General features: G+C 36.8%; 1 protein-coding gene across 1 annotated transcript; it reads left to right on the top strand.

Annotated features, from left to right (window-relative positions):
- Nucleotides 1-99: 99 nt before the first annotated feature.
- Nucleotides 100-13,766, top strand: CDC45 (cell division cycle 45). Its single transcript, XM_032198992.1, has 19 exons — nucleotides 100-150; nucleotides 1,139-1,198; nucleotides 1,511-1,603; nucleotides 2,084-2,221; nucleotides 2,859-3,002; nucleotides 4,022-4,077; nucleotides 4,697-4,745; nucleotides 5,539-5,600; nucleotides 5,993-6,043; nucleotides 6,800-6,919; nucleotides 7,310-7,441; nucleotides 7,859-7,957; nucleotides 8,201-8,362; nucleotides 8,561-8,699; nucleotides 9,080-9,163; nucleotides 10,288-10,406; nucleotides 11,197-11,273; nucleotides 12,053-12,119; nucleotides 13,373-13,766. The coding sequence occupies exons 1-18, from the start codon at nucleotides 100-102 to the stop codon at nucleotides 12,115-12,117; spliced, it is 1,701 nt and encodes a 566-aa protein (XP_032054883.1). The 3' UTR covers nucleotides 12,118-12,119; nucleotides 13,373-13,766.
- Nucleotides 13,767-26,877: the final 13,111 nt, after the last annotated feature.

The following is a 26,877-nucleotide window of genomic DNA, read 5'->3' on the forward strand; positions in this document are numbered from 1 at the left end:
GGGAAGCCCAACGGGGGAGCGGCGCTGCTTTGGCGCCCACTTTGAGTGGGGGTGGCCCGCGGCTGCCGCTGTTCCCCCACCGCCGCCGCCGCCGCCGCCATGTTCGTGTCCGACTGCCGCCGAGACTTCTACGAGCGCATCGTCAGCCAGGTGCGGCCTGCGGCACTCAGGCGCTGCCCCGCGGCCCCTGGGGGCTTCCAGGCGGCGGCAGCCCCCTCAGGGGTTCCCCGCGGCGGCGCCCGGCGCCTCACGGAGCGGGGCGGCTCGGGCTGAGGCGCCCCCGGGCTCGCTCCGGGCCCCCTGAGGCGCTGGGAGGGCTTCAGGGGCGGGCTGGGCGCTGTGGGTGTTCGCCTCCGTCTGTCGTGTAGCCGAGGTGTCCCTGCCTCTGCTTTTGTTTGCTCGTATGTCTCGTTAACAGTTGTGATGCTGCTTGTCCGGACCCTAAATCTTGCGTTTGTGTTGTCTTTGGGGCTTACCGTGAAGTATTTCTTAAAGCTGTTTGCCTCTTCTCATTTTTTACCCTCAGTTTGCCTTTGTTTTGGTTTGTTTTTCTCCCCTATGGGTCTGTATCCTCAAGGTAAAGCTTCTATTGGTCAGTCTTCTCGTGCTCAGCCTGTGAAGATTGTGCAAGTGAAAGTATTTCTCTCGCCTTCCCAGCTGTAAACAAAAATCGCCAAAAACCCAAACAGGAGATCAGTTGTTCAGCCTAAATCAAGGCTATTTCAGGAGTTGTTTTTGTCCTGATTTCCTACAGGCTTTCATTAATTAAAGCTGTTTCAGATCACATGCTAAAACGTACGCTATTCTAGGTGTGTAAAGAAAGTAGTTGCAGGGCTGACCAGCTCTGAACCTTCAAAATTATACACTGTTCACAGCAACCTGAAAAAGTACATTTCCACAAAGCAGCTAACGTATTTTAGGTGTAATTTCACCACTTTAAAGTGAAGTTGTTTATGTTTATAGGGATCCAAGCAATTAATTTTGCATGTAATGCTTGTTGAGAATTAATCCTGTTTTAAGCTTATAATGATCTCTCCTTAAATTTTTCTCTTTCTGTTCTTACAGTGACTGTTTCACATGCTACCACATTAGATTTGACACCTATGCTGTTAATACTATTCTTCTATTATTTTTGCAGCGTGTTCTTCTTCTTGTGGCTTCAGACGTTGATGCACTTTGTGCGTGTAAAATACTCCAAGTAAGTCTATGTCATTATCTTTGTAGACTAATGGTGAAAGAAAAAAACAATACTGGGATCCGTTCAGTAGGTTTGAACTGGGAAAAGGGTGAACGTTGAAACTAATCTAGTGAAGTATTTTCTTCATGAATCATAACGTGGACACCTCACAAATCATACTCCTGAAGTTTGTGTAGATTCGTTGTTTCATAAATTTTGAAGACATTTATATGAAAAAGAACTGTAGCATAGCCGAGCGTTGTAGAAGATGTTTCCCCACCATACCTAACAGCTGTTTTTTTCTTTTTTTTTTTTTTCTTTCCTCCATGTTAGGCTTTATTTCAATGTGACCATGTGCAATATACGCTAGTCCCAGTGTCTGGATGGCAAGAACTTGAAACTGCCTTTCTCGAGCATAAAGATCAGGTAAAAAAAAAAAAATATATATATATATTATATATATGTATATGTATATATATATAAAACAAAACAAAACAAAAAAGTTTGCAGCTTATCTGATATAGGGGTGTACTGCCTCCCTTTCCCCAACTTAGAATGTCAGTAATACTATTATTTGTTGCCTCAAAACAATGGTTAAATTTTAATATACCAGTAACAAATTTGTCAAGTCCTTAACATCAACTCGTTTCTGGTTGATTCAACTTAAGTGTGCACACATTGAGATGTGAGAAGTGGTGGGGTTGGGTGTCCAACATCCCATCATAAATTTGGTATGTTGCCTTACACTTTCTTCTGTTCTCTGAGGCATCAAACAACAGGGAGTAAGTATTGGTTTTGGCAATGATGAGTGCTTTGGAGTTTTGTAAAGGTATTTTCGATCTTCTGTTTACTGCTAATTGAAATGAAAAGTTCTTTCTTTTTTTTTTTTGTTACTTCTGTTTGCAGTTCAAATATTTTGTTCTTATTAATTGTGGTGCCAATGTTGACCTGTTGGAGATCTTGCAGCCTGAAGAAGACACTTTTTTTTTCGTTTGCGACAGCCACAGACCTATCAATGTTGTGAATGTTTACAATGAGACACAGGTAAACTGTTCTTTTTTTACAGCTTGTGTAATAAAACTGTTGGCATGTTTCCTGTTGTGTGTGGGTGTCTGAACGCTTCCCTGTGTTTTGCAGCACCTTTTACAGCGCTAGCAGTAGGTCAGGATGCACTGCTAATGGATATGTCCAGTAATAATGTTCACTGTCAGAAAAAAAATACTCTTTTCAGTTACAGAAAACTATAAGTAGAGTGATAGCTGTCAGCAATAAACATCAGCTTAAACCTACTGCTACAAAACAAACTGCTAGAAATTGGAAGATAAGCATTCTCTACAGTGTAACATTTATTATTTCTCAGTATCTAGCAACAGCTACAATCTGAGCAATCTGAGCTCAAATTATTTGAAAGCATGGCTTTAACCAACCACAAATAATTCAGTAATGCTCTAACTATAATCGTACTGATAAAGAATACCGATCTTAATCCTATGAGGCATAAATAAACATGGTCTTGATAAAACACAAATACTGTTTTTTAATAAAAACAATGAATAACAGCCAAAATAAATTTTTAGTTTCTCTTCTTAAGTATCTGAAGCTTTCCCGTTTGTCATTTGAAATATTTTCTAATCACTGAATAAGGTACTTTACTTTAAAACACTTTTTTTTTGCTCGCTAGATTAAGCTGTTAGTTAAACCAGATGATGATCTTGATGTTCCTGCTTATGATGATATCTTCAGAGATGAAGAGGAAGAAGAAGAGGAGTCAGAGGCTGAAAGTGATGGGTCAGAACCTTCAGATAAGCGTAGACGTTTTGAAGAGGTTTGTTTCTTCTCCTTCATTTTGAAAAGAAATGAAATAAGTTATTACATGTACTTACAGGAGGTTAAATCATGACTTTTGATTTTTAAAACTTAAAAAATTGTGTAAGATTAGAAGGTAATCTATTATGACTACTAGAGTTTCACTTGCTTAGAATGTTTATCTAAACTGCACAGAAATATTTTCTCCTTATAAAAACAAACCTAACCTGAACTTGAAGCTGTTTATACATAATACTGTCTTTGTGTAATTGGTAAACTGAAGTAATCTATCTCTGATTACGTGCTCTGGGCTTCTTAGTCTAGCAAAACAACCTATCTAGCTATTCATTTTATTTTTATTTATTTATTTAATTTATTTAATTTAAAATAATAATTTTAGAAGACAGATCACAAATAATTTAGAAATATATTATGTTTGTCCTTTTAGCAATAAATTAAATGAAGTATATTTATGTATAAATTCGTTATGTGTTGTTTGTAGCGGATTTTCAATTTATATTGTTCTAGGTAGCAAAGGCATGAGACTAGCAACATTGACTCCATTAAATGTAAAGACATCCTCAAAATTTATAGATATATTAATATTTTTCTATTAACATAGTATATTTTTCCTACTCGTCTAGAAAAAGTATTTAATAAGAAAAAACAAGTGCCAGAAAACTGAAGTCAAATCCATAAATACGTTTGAATCTATTAAGTATTTCAGAAAGATACTTAGATTTTTTTCAGGATGCTGCTGCTGTTTATAGAGCTTAAATATACAGCGAGTGACTTTATTCTGAGTTTGATTAATTATTTCATTTTTATTTTTTATCAGTGTCATTTTTATGTTAGAAACTGGTAAGATGCAGCGTTAATATTGAAAATGCTGTTTACTGAGCCTTTTCCTGCTAGATATCATTAATAGGAATAATTCTTTTAGGTCTTGTTAGTGAGGATTTAGTTATTAATCTACCTGAAAAGTTGCTAACTTCGTATTTTTTTTTCTAGCCTTTTAACATCTAACTTAATTTGCAGGAGGTAATTGAGAGAACAATGAAAAGACGCCAAAGAAGAGAATGGGAGGCACGCAGGTGTGTTTGACTTTTTTCATGTTGCATATATTTTTTTTCTTTCTCTTTTTCTTTGATATAAATCTTGATACTATGGTGCCTGATTTGCAAGATGCTTTAGTTCTAGTTCTAATTTAGTTCTAATTTTCTTCAGCAAATGGAAGGAGATATTAAATATATTAAAAGTAAAACTTTTAAATGGATAATAATTGTAAATAATCATTTATAAATTGAGTAGCAAGAGGTTCGGTGCTTCACTACTAAGTAATCATAGTATTATTGCATCTATCTTGGGGTAAAATTTGTACAGATATCTTTCTTTGTAATTCCAGTCTTTTCATTTGGAATGAAGAGGAACAAGTGATAAAATGGAGTATGAGGAATCAAGGGTTTCACAAGCTATTCTTTTTTTATTTTTTTCTACAGTTCAGTGTGGCTTCCACATTTTTAGAAAAATTTAGAAAGTTAGAAAGTTTTCTTCAAGTTAGAAAACTGCCTTGCAGGAAAAAAAATGTTTAACCCAAGTTTTTTTTTTTTTTTTTCTCAGTGCTAAAATGAAATTAAACTTGGAATTGAGAAATAATATTTTATACTTTGAATTGGATGCTACTTGATTGAATGTTTTTTCTTCTTCTTTTAGACGTGAAATTCTTTTTGATTACGAACAGTATGAATATCATGGGACCTCAGTAAGTATAAATGTTTCATTTGCCATAAAAACAGAAGGTGCTACCATAAAGGTAATTGGATAATAACTGATGTTAGAATTGTCTAATACCATTTATATGTAGTAGTACTGTGTTTGATAAGATATGTCATATATTTGCAAGTAGTTTGACTTAGCAGTTTAATGTTTTCTGGTTGTGTGCATCCAGTTTTACTATTAATAAATTAGATATGTCTTATAAACAGTACTTGTTTTGAAGTACTTTTTTGATTGGGAGACTAGCCATTCTGACACAGTTGACAATACAATGTTAATAGTGGAGAAAAAGAGGTAAACCAGGATTATTAATGTTTTTGTTTGATATTTTTAATGCTGATATATATTTTTAAAAAAGTTGAGAGTGTCTTTTTTAATTTTAATCTTGATAAAAGTATCTATCCATACACAAAATACTTTTTGCAAAAAGACTTAAAGATGGGGGGAACTTGTTTGTCTTTCTAAGTTTTCAAAGTGTCAGGATATCTCAAACATATGAAATAGGACACCAAACTGCTCTTTCTGTTGTCTAACCTCTTGTCTGATTACTTTTATATTTAAAGTGTTGCTTTATACACAATGAAGATTTACAGAGCTATATAAGATATTACTCACTCTGCTTAGTATCTTAAAGTAAGACAGCGGCAGATTACCACACTTAAGTGTGACTTTCTTTAGTAGAATGCTGCTACTTGGCAAATTTAATGGTCTTCTATTTGCATAATGAAGTGAGAACTTTGTGTTCATCTATCCTCTCTTTTTGCTTTCTTTTTGTGTAGTCTGCAATGGTGATGTTTGATCTGGCATGGATGATGTCTAAAGACTTGAATGACATGTTGTGGTAGGTTGCCATTTCCATTTCTATAAAGACTACTAGCTTTGTTTAACAGTAAAAAGAGGCAAGTTTTCCCCAAACTGTTTGCTTTCAGTATGAGCTTCCTCAGTGAGTGTATGTCATAAATTGGAGGACAAAACTGCATAAATTAATTACAAGCAACCAACACAGGTTGGGTGTGAACAAGAGTATGAAACTACTATGTGTATGTCTGTTAAAGAAGAAATATATATAACTTTGTTACTAACTTCCATGTGGAGTTGGTGAATCGTTCTCCTGACCTGCTCTGTTACATACTAACAGATTTAAGTATAATATATATATATATATTACTGTAATATTTCTTTAACTTCTTCTTTTTTTTTTTTTCTCCCTACCACCCCCACCCCTAATTTTAGGTGGGCTATTGTTGGCCTAACAGATCAATGGGTCCAAGATAAAATCACTCAGTAAGAAAGCTTTTTCCTTTTTATTTTTTTTTTGAGTACCTGAAAGCAATTAATAATGATCAGGAAACATGGGAATTTAATATTACACATGATAATTAATAAACAAGGGTATTAAATATCTTAATGATTACATGTGATCTGATGTCTTTTAAAAACAGGAAATGCATTAGAAAAACTGTGTTTTCCTAATATTTAGAGTTTTTAAACTGTTCACAAAATTATAAAACAATTATTTCTTATATTGGAAGAAATGGTGTTTAGTAGCAGCTTACTTAAATATGAGCTTGATATAGTCAAGAATTTATACAATCGTTTTATTAAAGAGGAAAAAATGTACGTTCCAGCTTCCTTTCTAATTTTGCTTGAAAAGTTTCAAGTTTTTTCATTCACCCCCCTTTTATTTCATACTAGATACCAGCAGAATTCTCACAGTATACATGTAGATCTTAATCCTGGTTTTCTATTGTTACTTATATACTGATCTCTCTAAAGACATAAATGTAATAAGTAACTAATTTCACTGGTCTGTTTGTCTCTTTGGGCTGGTTTTATTTTAGTTTTAATTGCCTGGGTATATGGCTGAATATTGAAAAAACATTAATGAGTAATTTTATTGTTGTTATTAAGATGTATCCGCAGTTTTTTTTGCTGCTGGTTGGCCAATGTGTAATCTCTAGGAAGCATTTTTATGTTGTCATAATCAAGTAGAAAAATACACAGGAAGATACTGAAGTGACAAATTTGTTTTTGTTAAAGAATGAAGTATGTGACTGATATTGGAATTCTACAGCGTCACGTGTCTCGCCATAACCACCGCAATGAGGATGAAGAAAATTCTCTGTCAATTGACTGCATGCGAATAGCATTTGAATATGAGTATCCTTGCCTAATATCTGGAAAAACGAACTCTAGCCATTTGATGAACCCCAAATGAGTTTTTGTCTAGGAAAAAAAAATCCCAACTTCTCTGCTACTCACAACAGAATTAAAAGAAATGGAAATTTTGAATGGCTTGTTGAACATAGGTCTCTCTTTCAATATCTCATGTGGCTTTATTTCAGCTTAACCCTTCAGATTTAGTTATGTGTCAGTGTCCCTTGTCTTGGGGTTTCATGCACACCTACATCTTTTAACTTTCTTATGGAATATGGGTATATACAATAAATAAGGACAATTTAAGACACCTACCAGTTAGGGAGTTTGGTAACTATTTGTAACTTTAAAGGACATTTATGTTTACAATTATTTTCTATAATTCCTGTTAAGTCTCCGCCTGGCACTTTATCAGCACTGGTCTCTGTATGAAAGTCTCTGTAATACTTCGTATACCTCTGCTAACCTTAAGCTTTGGTCTGTACAAGGGCAGAAGAGGCTACAGGAGTTCTTGGCTGACATGGGGTGAGTTTTAAAAATCTGGTTCTTAATTAATGGATCATTTTTCACTGAATTATATACAAATATTCAGACTATAGCAAAGATCTTTTAAGTTTACAAGTACTCGATATATTGGTTTTTAAATATGATTGTAGGGCTCTCAGTAGGTTGTGGAGTCTCTTCAAGTTGAGTTGTGCAATTTGGGTGTTGCTGTATGAGGAATACTTCAGCTATATGCCTTTACTGAGTAGTGGATTTGTAAGTAACAGGCTTTCTCACATCTGTTCCTTAATGACTAAAGAAAAAAGAATGCAAACAAGCTTAGTCAGGCTTCACTTGTTAAAGTATCTGATATTAACTAACATCTTATGAAGAGTAGGCAGTATATGTATCTGTTTCTTCTGGCTTACCTAACAATGTATTTTTTCCTTCTGTTTTTAGTTTGCCTTTGAAGCAAGTGAAACAGAAGTTTAATTCCATGGACATTTCTTTGAAAGAAAATCTTAAGGAAATGATTGAAGAATCTGCAAGCAAGTTTGGGTAAATTGTTTGAAATACAAATGTTTTATCTGAAAATGCTTTTCAATTAAGTTTAAGTGATTTTATATGAAGAGGATGGAACATCTTTTAGAAGACAGGGGTTTAGATTGACAAAGTAATAAGCTTGTTGTGACTGCTGAGATAGGATTTGTCTTCATGTTCTTAAGGTCAGCATACTGAAGAGGTAGCTGATCAATGTTACTAATGTTGCTAATAATGTTTGCTGGCTTTGTTGTTTTGCAGAATGAAGGATTTAAGAGTTCAGACCTTCAGCATTCACTTTGGCTTTAAGAACAAGTTCTTAGCAAGTGATATAGTTTATGCAACAGCTTCTCTCATGGAGAGTATAGAGAAAGAAGGGCCCGAAACAACTAACTTCATTAAAGCTTTGGACAGTCTCTCCAGGTACTAAAAATGTATCTTCATTCTCCTCTAATTTTGTTTAGAGGATGTGGGTTAAATATCTAACAGATGCATTGATGCCTCACTAAAGAAAAAATGACGAAAATATCCACATGGATAGTGTTTAAAGATGTCTTGCTGATTTGTGGAAAAGCTGCATCTTTACATATAAAATGTTTATTTTACTTTCCTCTGTTGCAGGGGTAACCTGGACAAACTGCACCAAGGACTGGACCTAGCCAAAAAGCAGTTACGAGCCATTCAGCAGACAGTAGCAAGCTGTATTTGCACCAACCTCGTGATTTCTCAAGGGCCTTTTCTCTACTGCTCACTCATGGAGGTCAGAATTCTATTTTTTTAGCAGTCTCATATTTGAGTGTTGTGTTTGGCTGTCTCATTTTTAAATAACCGTTTTCCTAACTGCTTGGCCCAATATAAATGACTTGATCAGAAATTCATAAAGAATCCATTTATCTGTACTGTACTGTACTCTGCTGGCTCAATATTATTATATACTCTGAAATTCACAAAGGAAGAATCTGTTCTCTCAAAGGAGAGGGCTTAATATCAAACTCCAATGGGTGATGTCAAACTCCTACATTGTAATGATTTTTGTTAGTGTTCTTTGAGCAACACAAAACTTCTAGACATGTCAGTAGCTATTAAAGGAATAAGTGGAAGAATCATCTTGCATTATAACTGAAATAATTCTTTTTCTAGGGAACACCAGATGTGAGGCTGTTTTCCAAACCAGTGTCTCTGTGCCTGCTCAGTAAATACTTGCTCAAATCTTTTGTTTGCTCTGTAAGTAAATCGGAAGCTTCTAACTTTTGGCCTGTGTAATGGTTATTGTTCTGTTGGATACGTGCAGTTGATTTATTAAAAATGTTTTCATAAAATCTTAATTGAAAGTTTTACTGCATAATTTTAGCATCTTTTTAAATGCTGTTCTAGGAAAGATATCTGCCTGGAAAACTTCCTAACAGTAGAAAGCTTTCAATACTAATAAGCTTGAAATATAAATTTTTCATGTAATTTTGTAAATTTGAAGGGACGTTATCACAAAACATGTACTTCAAAAAGTTAGCCTGCCACACACACAAAAGCAGCATTGCAGGACTGGTAATTTTTATCTAAAGATTTGTGTCCGTATAAAAACTGGTCTTGACAGCTAATGTAATTGAAATTAAATTGCATCTATCTTCTAAACTATTAGTGACATAAATTAGATTTTAAAGAACAAAGTTCTAATAACTTCTCTTCACAGTGAGCATTTACTAATTTCTAAATGAAACTTATGGTGGTCCAGCCTTGTCAGATTGCATCTGCCTGTCCTTGTTTTGGGAGTTTGACATGCTGAGTAAACTAGTCCGCTGCTAGGAGCGGAACAGCATTTAAAACTCACTGTGAAACATCTGTCTTGAGAACAGAACACTTTTAAACAAACTTCTAAAGCATCTAAAAATGTCAACATCTTCATAAGTATTTTTGGATTTACTTAAATTACAAAATTTGTTAAAAGTTACAGCTTAGTGATATAAAAAAAATAGGGCAGGGATAATGATTTCTAGAGTAATTTCAATGAAAATTCTAATTTCAATGTAAAACAGCTATTGCTAAAAATTACACCCTGTCCAAGTTTTTAAGACGGTGGTGGTGTTTAAAGAGTTTTTTTCTTCACTGTAAATTTTATCTTGTCTCTCCATATCATGTCTGTGCTCAAATGGAATGCAAGATTGGAGAATTGACATGTTTGTCCTTAAAGTAAGAAAAAAGGAAACTAGGAGATTAGACAAATAAATCACTTTCTGTTCAAATGCATTATAGTTGTGTCCCTAGGTGAATATTAGTATTACTATCTCACATATTAAGCTGAAACTAAATTTTTTCCTGAGTTTGGTCTGACAAAGGGACTTTCTGTCTTCCAGACAAAAAACAAGCGCTGTAAACTGCTGCCTCTGATAATGGCTGCACCAATGGATGTTGAACAGGGAACTGTGATCATGGTGGGGATTCCTCCAGAGACAGAAAGTTCTGATAAAAAGAAGTAAGGATCTTGTTTGAAAGTTCTGACTAAAGGTTATCCATAGACTTTTGCTTTCTCTGAAACAATTGAATGTTTCCTGTGCTTGCTGTATATATTGACTTGAACTGTATCTTTCTTAAAAATGTGCTTTTGCATATTGTATAAGTGAGATGCTTTGAGGGAGGATATAGGTGTTTTCTAGCTTCCTTGTACATTTTTTCCTCCATCTTAACTACTTATTTCTTTGTCTTAAAAAAGAAAGGGAATTCTCTATATGTCCTATGACTTCATTTCTTAAACCCTACAATGTTAAGATTTTCCACTTTCTCAAGTGAAGCGTATGTTGAATACATGAGACATAAAAAAAAAAATCTAGATGTTTTTAGCTCTCAGCAAGAAAAAGTTCCATGCTTCTGCATGTTAATGTCCTTTTCTGTAATACTCATTTTAATATTTATTTTCCTGTGAAAATGAAGTTAGTTAACTCTTAATAGCTAAGTCCTGACTTTTCACAGTATCTGTCACATTTTACAAAAGAGCTGAGTAGTTATGAGAGAAGACTTCAGTTTTAATTTAATAGTTAATACTAAGTTAGGAAGGATGGTCTTATTTGATTCTTGTATGCAGTGCTTAAAACAAATGGCCATCGTGCATCCTCTGTAAATGCCATGTGCTTGTAGGCAATTGTATGTACTTCAGAAAATACATATTGGGAGGGAAAGTATCTTTTCCTTGAATGAAGTACTTAAGAAATATCTAGTCTCTTAATGAGTGGTATATATGATTAACTCATGTTTCTGTTCATCTTTAGCTTTTTTGGAAGAGCTTTTGAGAAAGCTGCAGAAAGTACCAACTCGAGGACTTTACATAACCATTTTGACATGTCAAGTGAGTAATACTGTATTTTATTTCACTTATTTCACTCACAACATAGTCCTTTAGGGGTCAGTGTTTACACAGCCTCTGTAAAGCATAACGAGTATAGACAATATACTCATTTGTGTATGTCTTATATGTGTTTAATTTTTGCATCTATATTACATGCTGTTCCCGAGTCTAGTATAAACACAAACTGCGTATTAGTTCAGCAGTCTTTGTAAGTGGTATCGTGCAAAAGGTATAAGCTACATAGCAGAGGTGTTTGAATCTTTTTGAGACAATGTAAATTTTGCACACTAATGATTTTAAAATGTGCACTTCAGTTAATCTCTGAGGTTATCTGAGGGTTTTTATATGTAGCAGCCAAACCAGGCATGATATTGATGTTATGAGGCAAATGCTTTATCAAGTATTTGAAAAGTGAGATACTTATGCAATGAGATTTTCCTACCTTTGTACATGCTTACAAGAGAAGCACAGTTTAATTCGATGTGCTTTGATAGTGTATGCATGTTGAACATAACAAAGAAACGCACCCCCCAACACTCCTAGGTTTCAGACATGTGGTGGCTATATTATGTATGTCATGGCCACCTAGAGATCAGATTTTGCTGAAATCTAAGAGCGAAGTAAACAATGCACTTTGCTTTTTGTCCAAATAGTTTCTTTTTCCTTCTTGAAGTTGGATTGGACTATAAATAAGTATACTTGGAATTAATATTTGTCAAGCATGATACCTGAAGTATCTTTCTGTTATTGGATCTTCTAATAAGTATTTCATGTTTTAGTAATTGAATTGAAAACAGAAGATCGGAGCAAATTTCTGGATGCACTCATTTCTCTCCTGTCATAACGGTAAGATAGTATAAAAAGGATTAATTCAGAATTCAATCGCAGTTCAAGTTAGTAACCAAATGACATTCATGTATTATCTGTAGAATAATGCACCAACTTCCAATGAAAAATATATATAGAGAGAAAAGGAGATAAAAGTTTCTTACAAAGGCAATTGTTTATCCTCTTGTGAGGAGGCAGACAATGTATGAACAGAGTAATTTTTTTCCTTCAGACATGTAATTATGTTTCGTCATGAAGCTTTATAACAAAGCTTTTCTTCATTATTATTAACTTTCTGTGGCTTTTTAACTTCAGCTGGAGAAGGACCAGCTCTTTTTGTTGTGAGAGGAGATGAACATATTAGTTAATTGTGATTGATAGTCTGTCACTGACTTTTAATTATGGTAACTTGTTTGAGCTCAGGGTGGAATCTTGGCCATAAGAATACAATTCTTATTTTGAGGTTAATGTAGAATGTGCATTTATTTATTTATTTTTACTTCTACAGTGTTAAGTTTTATGTTAGTGTGTAGTTTTTATCTGGAATAAAGATAGGCATTTAAGACCTTAGTTGTGACTATTTGCTTCCCAGTAATTCAAAGTCTGCTTTAAAGCTACTTTAGGGTAAGACAAGCTTTACTCTAGATCTAATGAGACACTACAATTGTTGTAGCTGTCTTCAAATATGGACTGCTTTACAATGATGACGTATTTTCATTGGTTTCTGTTTGTGTGTGCATATTTATCTCAGTCATCCGTGGGGATAGCTTGCTTTCTCCCAGAGAAGAAGCTAAACTAAATCATTTTGTAATGTTTGTTCAGAACAACATGTGAGACTGCCTGAAAGTATCTAAAGTAACTCCTGGTTCTTTTATGCCTAGACGAAGATTTGATCTTTTTAGTGTTCACACGTGAGGTAATCTCACAATGTTATCTTTATAACATTGTCTCACAATAATGAAACAAAGTCTCACAATGTTATCTTTATACCATGCATACAAAACAAAGCAGTAAGGTGAAGGCTTTGACAAGAGTCTGTGAATGTAGATAGGCCTAGGCAAATGACAAAATGACTTACCTTTTTTCAATGAGTATTGAAGCTACAATTTTTCCTCTTCTGTTCATTCAGAAGTTCAAAACAGTGGGTCAATAACTGCAGCTGTTCGTTAGACATCATAGCCATTCTTGGCTTCCAGGATTTCTACATGTGTTTGTTTCTTTGTTTGTACTCTATGGATCATTTCATATCGTCTTCTGTCCTCGTCTTGCAGCGATGCTTTTTGGCTCCTCGTGCTGGAAGCTGAGGATCAGATGCTCTGAAATTATTTCAAATGTTCCAAAGTTCATGGTGCTGCAGTTGTGATGTTCATCTCGTTTTTTTCTTAAATGTGCAGACAACAGGACTGTTGTTTTTATGTTTCTTAGGAGGTTAAGAGGATTTTAATCTGAGCACACAGATATTTAATACTGCTTCTTTGTAAAAACCTAATCCTTGTAATGGCAAGACGTGTCAACTTAGGTGTGTTTGTAAATTGAGTTTCTGTTTGTCAAACCTGCTTTTATTAGTAGATGTGATGTTTAGATATTGCTTAATCACAAAAAATAGGTTTTGAAGTTCTGTATTTATTTTTGCATTGTATTGCCGTTCAAATATTCTTTTAAAAATTTCTTGAATGCTTTTAATTTATCTTTTTTATAAGAAACTGGTTGAAAACTCCCCTTGGACTTCTAGAGTATTGAAAGTCTTTTTTAATACTATCAGGTTGAGGTCTTGTACTTTAGTTGAGATAACTGCTTTGTGATGCAGGTTTTATGAATTTTAGGGCTTTTAAAATCTAAGTACTAAGAAACTGTCAAGTACCAGGTTAAAACAAAAACTATGGAGTACCGATATCAGTAAAACTTTTAGTCATGCATTGTGATACTGTATTGTCACTTGTATATTGGCTTCGGGAATAATTTTCCAGAAAGGAATCAACAATAATATAATTGTGTGCAGACTATAGCATTGTAAATACTGACAGACTAGATCTATTCATTTCTATAACAGAAACTTAATTTCATTCTGATCATATGAAATTTTATTGCTTTTTAGACTTATCCTGTTTCATATGGGGTGGGTATGTATATGTGTATGTTCAAAATTCTTTTTGTCTTGCCACGTTTGCTGGAATTATGAATTACTTTAATAGTTTCAGTGTACTGTAATGGATATGTAAAGGTTATGTATCATTGCGTCATACTTTGTACAGACTTTTAATACAAGTTAATTTAATATTAAATGTGTTTAGATGTAGCCAATGGAAAACTAATTAATCTATATATTTTATTCAAACAAAAGCATTTTTTAATGCTGTCATTTTATCTGAGCAATAAAATCCCTGTGCCAAACTATGGTGACTAAAAAAGTTGTGCTTTCTTAGATTTAGTGCTGTGTTCAATACATGGCATAGTCTTGCGACTGGTGGGTATCTTGGCAAATCATTACCATTATTTTCTTTGAGGTTTTGTTTCTACTGTTTTTGCTTCATCCTCATTAGAAGCTCTGCGTGAATCACTTCGTTTCACCTCACTAATTCTCATTTGCTGTTGTGTTCCCCCAACCCTTTGTTTTCTACTCCATTTCCCTGTTAGGGTATGTTTGATTTCTACTGCTACTGCATTTTCTTGCTATTCTGATAAATGCAGATCTTGCCTTGCATTAAAGAAAAGTTGAGTGTGTATGTGCATGTATGTATCTGTGTTAGTAGGTGACTATCACGTCTTAAAATGGACAAATTCACAGGCAAATTGTTCCTTCAGGATAAGCATATTGCGTTCTGCTGGGAGGATGAGAAAGGGGAGATATTTTTTTGTGCTGGGATGTGTTGTTAATTGCTTTACTGGCCGGTTCTTTGACCTCCAAATAGATGTGTTAGTACATCAAGTTGTGGGTTGTGGATACTTTAAATGGAGAATAAGCTTTTTTTTTTTTTTTTTTCTAGAGGTTCTAACTCTACTAACATCTACAGGAGTTGCCAAGAATGCTTTAGCAAATTTTAGAATTGATCAGCTGTTGAACTGATCCTAAAGCTATCAACTGTGGCCCAAAATCAATCAGTGATCCTAAATACTATATTTAAAAGAAAGTTCTTAAATCTGTATGAGAATCTAAATGTTTCTGCCAATAGATAGAACTTCTAATGTGAACACTTTAGAATATCTGAAATAGTATCAGATACTTCCTATATAGTTTATTTTATTCTATAGAATTTGTAGATGGATACATTAATACTATTTACTTGGAGAAATGTTGTATAGAAAGATCCAAACTTGTGCAGTCCCCAGTGTGTAGATATATAAGTAGCTCAGTGCAAGAGCAGTAAATCGGTGGCTTGAGTGGCTCATTGAAACTGTGTAGGCTAGCAAATCGGGCTCCTCTTACAGTTAAGTGTTGGGCAGAGACTCCAAGCCAAGAACTCTTGACATGGTTCATGAAGAGATTATCATGGGTTTGATTTATTTGCCCAAACAGAAAGTGTGGTTCTAACATGTCATTTTAAGAGAAATAGAGTACGAAGAAATCGGCTTACCCTCTTAGATGTATGGTGACATTCCTCTAGCAATGTCTGAATGCAAACAGAAACATTCCCTAAGGATTATATTTAAGCTGCAGTAACTCTTTTTCCTCCAGTGTATTTGTTTGCTGTAGTGCTACAGCAAACTAAATAGTCTCATTTAATTACTTCTGTTTCTCCTACTGTTTTACAGAACAACGAAAGTACAAAATAAACGAAAATCCTTTAAGATTTCTTTTCTTTTTAAGAAAATAAAGTAACAAGCATTCTTGCATACCAAAATACTGAAGCAGCTGAACAAGCTGACTAAATCATGCCATTCCGGCACAGTGCTTCGTGATCGTTTTCTTTCTGGGGTGATAAGTTTAGACATAATTGAAATTGCATAGTAAGGACTTCATGATTAGAGTTGAAGTGAATCTCTTTCCACAGAAGAACTGTAGTGACTTAACAGACTTGTACTTAACAACATCAAGGTTGTATAGTGGTAAAAATTAATTCTTACTTCCTTTATTCTTCTTAAGAAAAACAAGAGCAAGTATTACAGCTTTTTTGTATGAATGGAGTTCTGGGTTTATACCAACTTGAACATAAAAATAACCACGGGGGGAGACCTGAGGGCCATTTAATCAGTATTTTGACCTCTAATGTCAAAAGCAGGTGCTAGGAAAGAGTATAGAAACAAAGCAATTCCATATGATGCTTCCTTCCACATACAAACACAAGTACTCTCCCAGCCCTTGCACTCAAGGACATCCTGAACCAGATATGTTTTTTGTGCATTTGGTACCTGTCAGTAGTTATCTGCAAATCTGGATAACTTCCTCCTGAATCCTTGTAAAATTTTATCCTGAGCAATATTGTGTAGTGAGCAGATCGGTAGCTACACGTAGCTAGATGTTGTGTGAAAACATTTGAATCGTTAATATTTTTCTCAACTTCCCAATTGTTGGCCTATTTTGATGCTGTATGGTCCTTTCACATTTCCCTTGTGTACTCATTTTGTAAACCTCTCTTGTATTCCCCAGTCAACTTTTTCCTGTCTGAAGAGTCACAGCTGATTTTTTGCTTTTACAGCAGCTGTTCTGTGCCTTGATTACTGTTGTTGTACCTCTCTAAATCATTTTCAGGCAGGCGAGAATAAAAACTGTATGCGGTATTCAAGATGCAGGTGCACAAGTGTTATCAAGAGCATAATCGTGTTGCTTGTTCTCTCTTCTGTTTAATAGTTCTTAACACTCGCCTTTCACTTTTTAACTGCTACTGTGCACCAATCTTATGATTGAATTGATACAGCTGTTGTGACACCAGTATGTCATTCCTGACTGGTAATAGTCCAAATTAGCATTATTTTCTTGGCAGGTCCATCACTTTACACACATCCAAGCAAAATCTGTTCAGCGGTGATTATTTTTCCAAGTCAAAGCAAGAGCACAGTTAGTCTGCACTGAAAAACTGATAGGAAAAGTATAAGAAAAAAATTGTCAGACTCTCCATCACTGAATGATGTATAAGTGGATGTAGAAAATAAATTTTGGTAATTTGGTAATAAAAGAAGGCAAGAAAGTGAAACAGCCTAATACCAAAATAAAGATGATAAACTGTTTGCAATTTTAGAACTGAAATATTTTTGGAAGATAATTTCATTCTGTTCTTGTGAAAGTAAAAGCCTCTTCTTTCAGAAGTAAAAGACTTCTGAGCAAACTTATTTTGCAAATATTCACTTATTTGCTATCGTAAAACTTTTATATAAGTAATGAAAATATTCCTGGGCTGAATAGTGGGCAATAGTAGCTTTTATTTTTTCTTCCTCCTTGATCTAGTGGAGTGTGTATGCCTATCCTCAGACTTTTATGCTTTAGTATTTAGATGAAATTATGGTTGATAGTAACTGCTCTAGTTCTTGAGCCATAACAAAATCAGTTGCAGTAGCTGCTGTTTCTTCCTACTACTCACTCTGACTGCTGTCTTAAGCCAACTAATTTTATGGCAGAAGCAATAAAATGGAGACATTTTCATTTGATTTAATCTAGTCTACCATTGACACTAGTTTGTTAGCAGAGAACAACCATTGCATTTAAATCTGATGATGTGAGAGCAATAAATCATTGTTTTAACCACTAATCTGGAGAACAGTGGTTTTAAGGCCTGAAAAAATGGAAGTTTTAAAATCCATCTCTTGTATAGTAGATTTTTGAAGATGACATTGTCTAGAGTTGAATTGGCCACTGAGGGTGTGCTAACTTGCAAAGATGGGAGTAGAACAGAAGGGTATTTATAAAAAGGAAAGTTGGAGTAATCAATAGGTTATCACAACTGAGGAAGAAACAAAACTTAAAATGTCTGGGACTGCTCTCAGCAGAGTAAACAGTATCATCATTTCATCACTGGCTTTGTGCGTATATCCGTCAGTCACAATGGGTTGGATTCCTCCATAGAGGGAATATTCTTGAAAACATTCCTCTGAAAGTTATTTTGAGGGTAAGTCTGGCTTGTTGAAGGGAAAGAAATGTTTGTTTCTCTAGATGGAAAAATTGAAGTCCCTCTTGGCTCTTGTGTACCATTGTTGGCTTCAAGGTGGTACTGAAAGTTCCCTTTGGATCAAATTCAAGGACTAAGGAAAAACTGCTGCCCAGGGTGGAGCTCTAAAGCACAGTGGCACCTTTATGCACAAGTCTCTAGGTTATAAAACTTCTTAGGAGGAAATATTACAAAACACTCACTAGGGAAAGAAAATGATGTGAACTTTTATTTCAAAATGCTGGAAGAGAACGTGATTGCAATTGAGTTTTGTTACTCCCGAAGTGGCAGAATTAGAGAAGCAAGACAATGGTCAAACACATCAAAGTAAGCAAGAGATCTTTTACTCAACTGTACACAAATTCATGATGGTCTTGGGTCTGACAGAGAACAGGGAATGTGGGTTTTCCAGCCATTGCTGTTGTGTTGAAAAAAATTTTCTGTCTTTTGTCCGGTTGAGGCAGTTGTGTCTGCTGGGTAGTTGCTCCAACACTTGATACTTTTTCTTGCTACATGTTACTCAGTCGTGGATCTAGGCAACATACCAATAACAAGTGGTGATGCTAAAGAAGGTGTCTAGTAATTTAGTATCTTAAGCATTTAGCAGAGTCTCTGCTGTGTGCTGTTCTCAATGAACTGAAGGGGTGGAAAAATTCCATAGATTAGAATTCAAACCAAGCTCTATGTAGAGAGCTTTCATATAGAAATTTATGGGCAAGCCTAATCGTATCTCATGAACTAAATGAAGTTAAAATGTATACACAAGTCAAATCTCACAGCACAGCTCATTCCATCGCTGGATTTGGGTCTATTTAATTAAGTCTGGGTTAGATTTGTTTTTTAATTCCCCAGCTCAACTACATTCTTCTTCTGAAGTCAAACAACTTAGTGATTTAAGAACCATAGCTTATTTCTCTGGGTATTCCTTGATGCTGAGTAAGTTACCTAGATCAGATAAATACTATGATGTCCTGAGTCTTTTGTTTTCTTTTCTAAACCAGTTTTAATTGAGGTGATAACTTCCTGGCCCTTGCAAAAAGGTAATGTTCCATTACAAAAAGAGGTGCTGTCTTTTTAACTGAGTAGAGTTCTCAGTCACCTCTTCTCATTGTTGCAGCATGTCTGTTTTTTCAGTCCCTGTGGTGTTGGTGTCTCTTTCCACTGTTTAGCTCGGTGGAATTTACTTTCATTTAATCATTCATTTGCAGCATGTCAGTGGAAAATCGGAGGCACCTGCCACTGAATTGGAAAGAATTCACAGGGGTGTTCAGCTCTTTATGTGTTTTTATTTGCTGAAAGAAGTCACCAAAGGGCTCCTGAAATGAGTATGGCATTAATAATTCTCTCCTGTCTGAACTGAAAGTCTAGCTGGATCACTAGCCTATAAGAAATGGGTGTGTAAAATGGTATTTTTAAACACACTGTTTTGATCACCATGGTAATTTGGGACTCAAGCACCAGGACAGTAAAATAATTTTTTTAGGCCATGTTGTTTTATGGCAACTACTTGCTGTTAACATTCTGGCTGCATATTTGAAACTGTAGCCCTTCTTAAGAGATTGTTGCATTTCAAAACACTTGTGTAGTATGGTGCACATGTGTAGTGGGTTTACGTGGCAAGGTTTCGGTAGCAGGGGGCTATAGGGGTGGTTTCTGTGAGAAAGATCTAGAAGCTGCCCCATGTTTGGGAAGGGCCCCATTGTTTTCCAGATCCGAGCCAATAAGCGATGTTGTTTGCGCCTCCGTGAGAGCATATTTAAGACAGGGAAAAAACGCTGCGCCACACAGCAGCCGGGAGAGTCAAAGGAGTGAGAGAACAGCTTTGCACCAAGGTCAGTGTAGAAGGAGGGGGAGAGGTGCTCCAGGCGCCGGAGCAGAAGTCCCCTGCGGCCTGTGGTGAGGACCATGGTGAAGCAGGATGTCCCCCTGCAGCCCAGGGAGTACCACGGTGGAGCAGGGTTCCATGCTGCAGCCCGTGGAGGAGACCACGGTGGAGCAGGTGGCCCTGCACCGACGGAGGCTGCCGCCTGTGGAAGACCCCTGCCGGAGCAGATTCCGGGCCGGACCTGTAGCCCGTGGAGAGGAGCCCACGCAGGAGCAGGTGATCTGGCAGGAGCTGCTGCCCGTAGGGGAGCCAGGTTGGAGCAGTTTTCTCCTGAGGGATGGACCCCGTGGTACGGACCCATAGCTGGAGCAGTTCTGGAAGAGCTGCTGCCTGTGGGAAGCCCACGCCGGATCAGTTCATCAAGGACTGCATCCCGTGGGTGGGACCCCACAGCACAGGGGACGAGAGTGACCGAGAAGGAGCGGCAGAGAAGAAGTGCTGTAGACTGACCATAACCCCCATTCCCTGTTCCCCTGCGCCGCTCGGGGGGAGGAGGTGGAAAAGGGGTGGATGGGGGGGAAGGTGCTTTTGTTTTTTTTTTTTCCTTTGTTTTCTCACTTCTCTCGCTTGTTAGTTGTAGGCAATAAATCTTACTATCTCCTTATGCCGAGTCTGTTTTGCCCGTTACAATAATTATTGCGTGATTTTCTCATCCTTATCTCAATCCTTGAGCCCTTTTCACATATTTTCTCCCCATTCCTCTTTGAGGAGGGGGAGTGAGAGAGCGGCTGTGGTGGAGCTCGGCTGCCCACTCGAGCGGAACCACGACAACATGGCAGAACTGGAAGGAGCAACAACTCTTGACTCCACATGCACTGTCTAAATTTGTCTTTTTCTATTGCACAGAGTGGTAACTGTTAAATAATAAGCATCATCAATTTTTACCTGAGGCTTCTGTGTTTGCTTCAGGAAAGCCCGTTTGAACTGGAAGGGGCCTTTTCAATCACGTATCTGCAGTTATGTATGAGGAATTCAGTTAGAGCTTGATTCTGACTTCCATTGCTGTGAGGATGTAATTGCTTCTCCCCTTCTCTCCATTCCTCAGCAAATCAATGTTTTCTTCTACAGCTTCCATCTCAGTCCAGACATGCACCCTACCTCAACATATCAGTCAACCTACACAGGCTGTGGCATTGTCTTTTCCAGCTCCACCCTGAAGACAAGCTGGCTTGCGTTATAAAAAGAGGTGCTCTTGAAACAGTTTTCTGGTTCCACCACCACCACCTTTTTTTTTTGTTTGTTTGTTTTTCCCCTGTTGATAACTGTCCAGTTCAAAGCAACTCAGAAGGGCAATGTGCTACTTCTCTAGCTACTCACTCTGAGGGTTAGACTATGTTCTGGGAACTCTTGTTCACGTGAGCTCAAATTAAAAAACAAAACAAAACAAAACACTTTCTGTACAGTCTTGTGATGTAAATCTGCTCCCCAGGTTATTCAGCATGTCCTGTAAATCTTAGAGCACTTAGAAAAGTTCATCAATTAATGGAAAGAGGATCTTGCCCTTAACAGCTGCAGAACTTGTGCTGCAATATAATTCTATAGCTTGGTACTTCAGGTGGGAACTCCGGTGCTTTATGCTGTGCAGTTTGGTATGTAACATATTCTCCTGTCTTACAGTAATTGCCTCCTAAATGGCTCTGAAGGTTATTTAGTGCATTTATGCTGTTGATATTTGCTTCAGTCAGATGCTTCCTGCTCACTAGATTAAATCAATATCCAGGTTTAATCTTATCTACAGCTGAGGCTTCAGGTAACTAGTACCAGGCCAGCTGAGCTCCAAATACAGATAGTGATGTTCTGCTTAAGGCGTCTAGGACATTAAAGGCAACGTCTGTCCATTTCTTTCATTTTCTCACTCGCTGAAATCTTCTTGACAGAATAGGTTTTCTACTTCATAATACAATGCAGTAAGTTCTTTATTTACGCTTGTCAGTAAAATTTATTACCCTTTGGTGTTAATGGCACCCTGTAAGTGCATGCTCTCAGAATCATGCCATTTTTGAACTGTGTTAAGCTTTCAAAGCTAAACTTTGAAAAATCAAGCACAATCCTTCAAATACCCATATGCACGTATGGTAAAGCACTGGTGGAATTTCCCAGATAGGCTCATTGTAGGGAAGGAAATATTGTCTCCCTAAAACAATCTGCGAGAGAAAAAAAACATAAAACCATTATGCATTATTTTTCTCACTGCCTGCTCTTTCTCTCTCCTTGTGAGATTCTGCTACCTCCATGTTATCTGTCTCTAATGCCAAGCTAAGCTGTCTTCCCTATTTCCTACTAGTGTTCAGAATCTCCCTCAAGATAACAGTTTAGGTTTCTTTATCCTGGTATTTGGTCATAGTTTGTTCACACCCACAGAAACAGCAGTTGCTCATGCATGGGAGTAGGTATACAGTTACCTGCTTTGCAAATCCAGCATGTGCTGCTTCATGAACATGAAGAAGGGGAAGAGGATTGTTGTTTCAGCTGGTTCCGCTCGTAATGTAGCTATGGAGGCAGAGCAGCTGATATCAGTGTTAAGGACAGAGTAGTTAGAACAATAACAACGAACATATCCTCTGTGAGAGGCTTTTTCCATGCTAAAGCTACTGAATTCTGACTCAGTCCTGCTGCCTACTGTTGTAGAATATCCCTTCAGCAAACTGAGCGTAGCATGCTCTGTCGAAGGGAAGCATTCCAACTGTTGCATGCAAAACTGAGAAGGGAACCTGAAAAGGACTGAAAATGACAGGGTGAAAGACAAAAATAGAAAATAAAGGCTAACAGGAAAAGAGAGACTGAGTAACAATAGAGGGTGAGCAGTAAATCCGGTTTGCCTTTCTAGCTCAGGAAGGTGTCTTGAAATCTGTATTTCGGGGCACCCACTGGGTGGTCACCAGAGCTCTTTTGAGTGTGTGAAATGAAATGGAAAACAATAGCTCGGCGGCAATTGCTTTTTTTCTTCTGATGAGATGTTCCTTGAATTACCAGCACGACTCCTGCTTGATTTAGCAGGGAATACAGCCAGGCATTTCCTGAAACGACAGCACTACATGATGCTATTAGAAATGCTAAGTGAAAGGTTCTGCTGTGAATAATGAAGGAAAGGGAATAGGATATGGGAGTGTGCCCCACTAAACCGTATCTGCAACAAAAGGGGGAATGAAATGTAGTGCAGCTGAACAGGGGCCATCTACCCAGACTGAAAATCTACATCTCTTCTTTGAACAAGCGGATGATAGGAAGCGAGAAGATCTCTTGGGAAGAGATGTGTATTTTTGGAATGGTTAGAAGCTGATGCCAGCATTGTTTGTGTTCATCCTTGTCATTTATTTTTTTTCTCCTATTGTCTGTTAAACTCTTAGCTCAGTGCTTCTTTATGGAGACTTTTTGCTGGTAAATGTAAATATTGTTCATGTTCTTGGCTAATGTCCCATTTTGACTGGCCACCATGTATGCATGTATCTGCTTACTCATCTGTTCCACTATCTCCAAATAACCAATAGATGTTTCCTTTTTAAAGAAAGCTTCTTCTCTGAACCTTTCAAAGATAGCAATGCTGTACATGGCTCCAAGAGCACTGCACTGACTTGGCAGAAACTACTTCAGAATTGCTACTCCTCCTCCCTGCTTACAGCCCTTAAGAAAAAAATGTGATGACCCCTCATTTTTCTGTTATTCAGCACATTTTTGTGGTCTTTTATTTCATTAAATTTCAAACTGTTTTAATTTTCTCCTTCCCTCACCTTCTCTCTTCAGCAAAGCTGATGTTAGAAAGACTGCCTCTGATTCAAATGGACAGGGAGACCCAAAAGGACATTACTGTGACAAATTAATGAGTAATAGGTGTAATTTTTAATGTAATTTGTAATCACTAATTTGTAATGATTATATTCACTACAAATAACTACAAAATAAGATTACGAAACTTTATTAACTGTTACGGAGAAAAAGTTTCATGAGCCATTTTACCTCCTTCTCCCACTCTGCCTTTGCTGTGGACTTGTTCTCTACCCACCAGTGGAGCTCAATACTAGCATCGCAAACTACCAAAGGGCCATTTCTATAAGACTATGGATATATTTTCCAGGTGGTAATCAAATGAAATCAATAATCCTGTGTGAAAGTTAGGAAACAAAGGTATTGTTGTTCCCACCACCGATGATCAGCCTGGAGGACAGGTGGCAGAATCTGTTTTGGAGCACAAAATGCAGGTTAAAAAGAATGTAATCAGCGCTGAAGGAATTTGGGCAGGATGCCATAGATAATAGCTTTCCTTTTAGGAGGGACAATAAGAATGATATGGATGTCTTGAATAGCTGTGGTCATTAATAACCCCGAGTAGGCGAGAGGTCTCTTCTCCCATATTACCCAAACAGCAATGTGATGCTGGCTTCTGGGAAAAGCCAATAGCTGTTATTGCAGGGCAACTGTTTCAACAAGGCCTTTGTTGTTTCCTTTCTCGCTATACCACCCAGTGGGACTCATCCTTTCTCTGAAATGATGCTCAATCCATGTTGTTATGTTGTTACAGTAGACTAAGATTATACTTTCGTGGAAGGTATTTCCATATATCTGGTGAGCTACCCTTATTCGTGTGTCTTAAAACTTCTTGAATTGTTGAAGTTCCTCTTCCACGGCGCACACTGCATATGAAATCTGTGGAAGTTATCTTAAATCGTCATTTAACGAGACAAGTAGACCTTCCCAGATGGATAATACAATAAAATCAGGAGAAAAATAATCTGGGGGTCCAAGAACATTGTGGAATTCAGAGTAGATATAAGATTTAAAAATCCTCAGTCTTGCATGTCAACATTTTTAAACGTCAAAAGTGTAACAAAAATAAAGTAGATGTAAACAATTTCAGAAATAAGCACAGTGAAATGTATTATGTTGCTTGGATCTTGGCAGTCATCTCCAGTGAAATAATAGCAGGAAATTATAGAGAAAAAAAATAGTGAAATCATTCAGCAGTCATTGGGTATTCATGTGAGTCTTCTGTGTTGAGATAACACTTAGGTTTATTTGTATTATAGAATGAAAGATTGCTGTTATAAATGGAAACTGTTAAAGGTTTTGTAGCTCAGGCTAAAGGTTATCCAGGCTGCTGCAACAGATATCCTAATTCTAACAAAAGATATACAGTAAGGACAGAACATTATAACTGGAAGTAATCTAAAAATATACATAAGAAGAAGAATTTTGCCGTGCTAGGCACTTGTTAGCTGATAAGAATTGTGACTGTTGGTTTTTAACTTGTTCCTTCAAATATGTGAAGCTGTATCGAAACCAAATCATGCCATTTTTGAGATTTCACATGGGCTCTTGTTAAAGAGCGTCTATTTTTCTTTCCAGAGTGAACTCTTTTTTGCCCACATATAAATTCACTGAAGGTTTAACCTTCTTTGGAAGTGTTCTGATTGTGAATGCTGTTAATGAGTTTTGTAGGGGTATAATGGGGGAATCGATTCAGGTCAGCGTGTGTGTGAGTGGGAACAGAGCTCAAGGGTACTGACATATAGTCTGATTAATTGCTCTAGTACCTGGAATGAGTTTGAGATGAGTGTTACTCAGACCTCTGTCACCTTACCTGGGTGCCTGAAAATTTAGGAAAATACGCAGATGAAATCTAAAATGCTTTTAACCTTGCAAACTATTTTCGCTACCAGACTAAAAATGTCATTGTGGGATCTGGCTTTGTGCATCTCCTAGCTTTTGGTGCATTTGTCTAAACTATTAAAATCCTCTGTTATTCTACAAAAATAATTAAAAAAAAAAAAAATACATAGCCATTTCAGTATGATGCTAAGACCTGAAATTTGTCCATGTGTAATATACCATGTTGTGGAACCAGGCCAGCTACAACTGGTACAAAGTTCATGGCTTGCAATTTGGATCAGGGTCCCTTTTGAAAGGGTTATCCGTTGTTTAAAATAGCTGATTTTTACAGGCAAGTATTTACTTTTGTCCTCAACTGTAAATAAACATGGATTGGCTTGTCTGATCTGTTATGCTGTGTATACCAGAGCACCTCCCTGCATCATGCAGATGCTCAGCCTGGCCCGTGCAGCCTGCAGCACCCAGCAGCAGACATCCTCCCTGGACTTGAAGGTGAGGTGTTGTAAGGACTGGATCCGCCACTATTGCTGTACCTAATAGCACCAAGGCACTGTAAGCCTGTCTCAACTAAGCATCTTTTTCCCCAAAGAGGTAGTGATTCATGTGAATGACATCTCAGCTGGGCTTTAGGAATATCTTGTAACTGCTATGAACTTTCTGCCAGCTGCTGCCAGGCCTTTGGTGATTGGTCTTTGCCAACCAAACTGCACCGAGGACTGGAGTACAAGATGCAGATTATTATTTTTGCCTGGTTTTCTAGTTGGTCAAAGTCCTTTTGTACTGTTGTGTCTTGGGTGTTGGAGGTCTTCTCTTAATTTAATCTCCTATAATAACTTTATGAGATTGCTGTTTCTCATTGATGGCACTGTTGGTAAGGGTTTCTTTTTCTTCCTCTTGTAGATTGAAATCAGAATAGTTGCACAGTGGTTGCAAGGTTCACCCTTCTTTTGCTTTAAGGATATCAGTGCTGTATTTACAGTTCCCCATGCTGTAGGACCCCACTGACATCAAAGCAGAAAGCTAAAGTCAGTAGTTCAGTAAATGCAGCGGCTATTTATATTCAGGCTACTTAGTGCCCAACTTCATTGATATACTCATTTTGCTAGAGAACTTTTAAGACAGCCTCCTACTGATGAATATTTTCTCATTTTTGTCACACTCTAAGTGGTAAAGTTTGTATGTTGATTCCCCATTATCTTGAGCTTATTTA

Source organism: Aythya fuligula, chromosome 17, assembly GCF_009819795.1.
Source record: "Aythya fuligula isolate bAytFul2 chromosome 17, bAytFul2.pri, whole genome shotgun sequence".
NCBI classification, from domain to species: Eukaryota; Metazoa; Chordata; class Aves; order Anseriformes; family Anatidae; genus Aythya; species Aythya fuligula.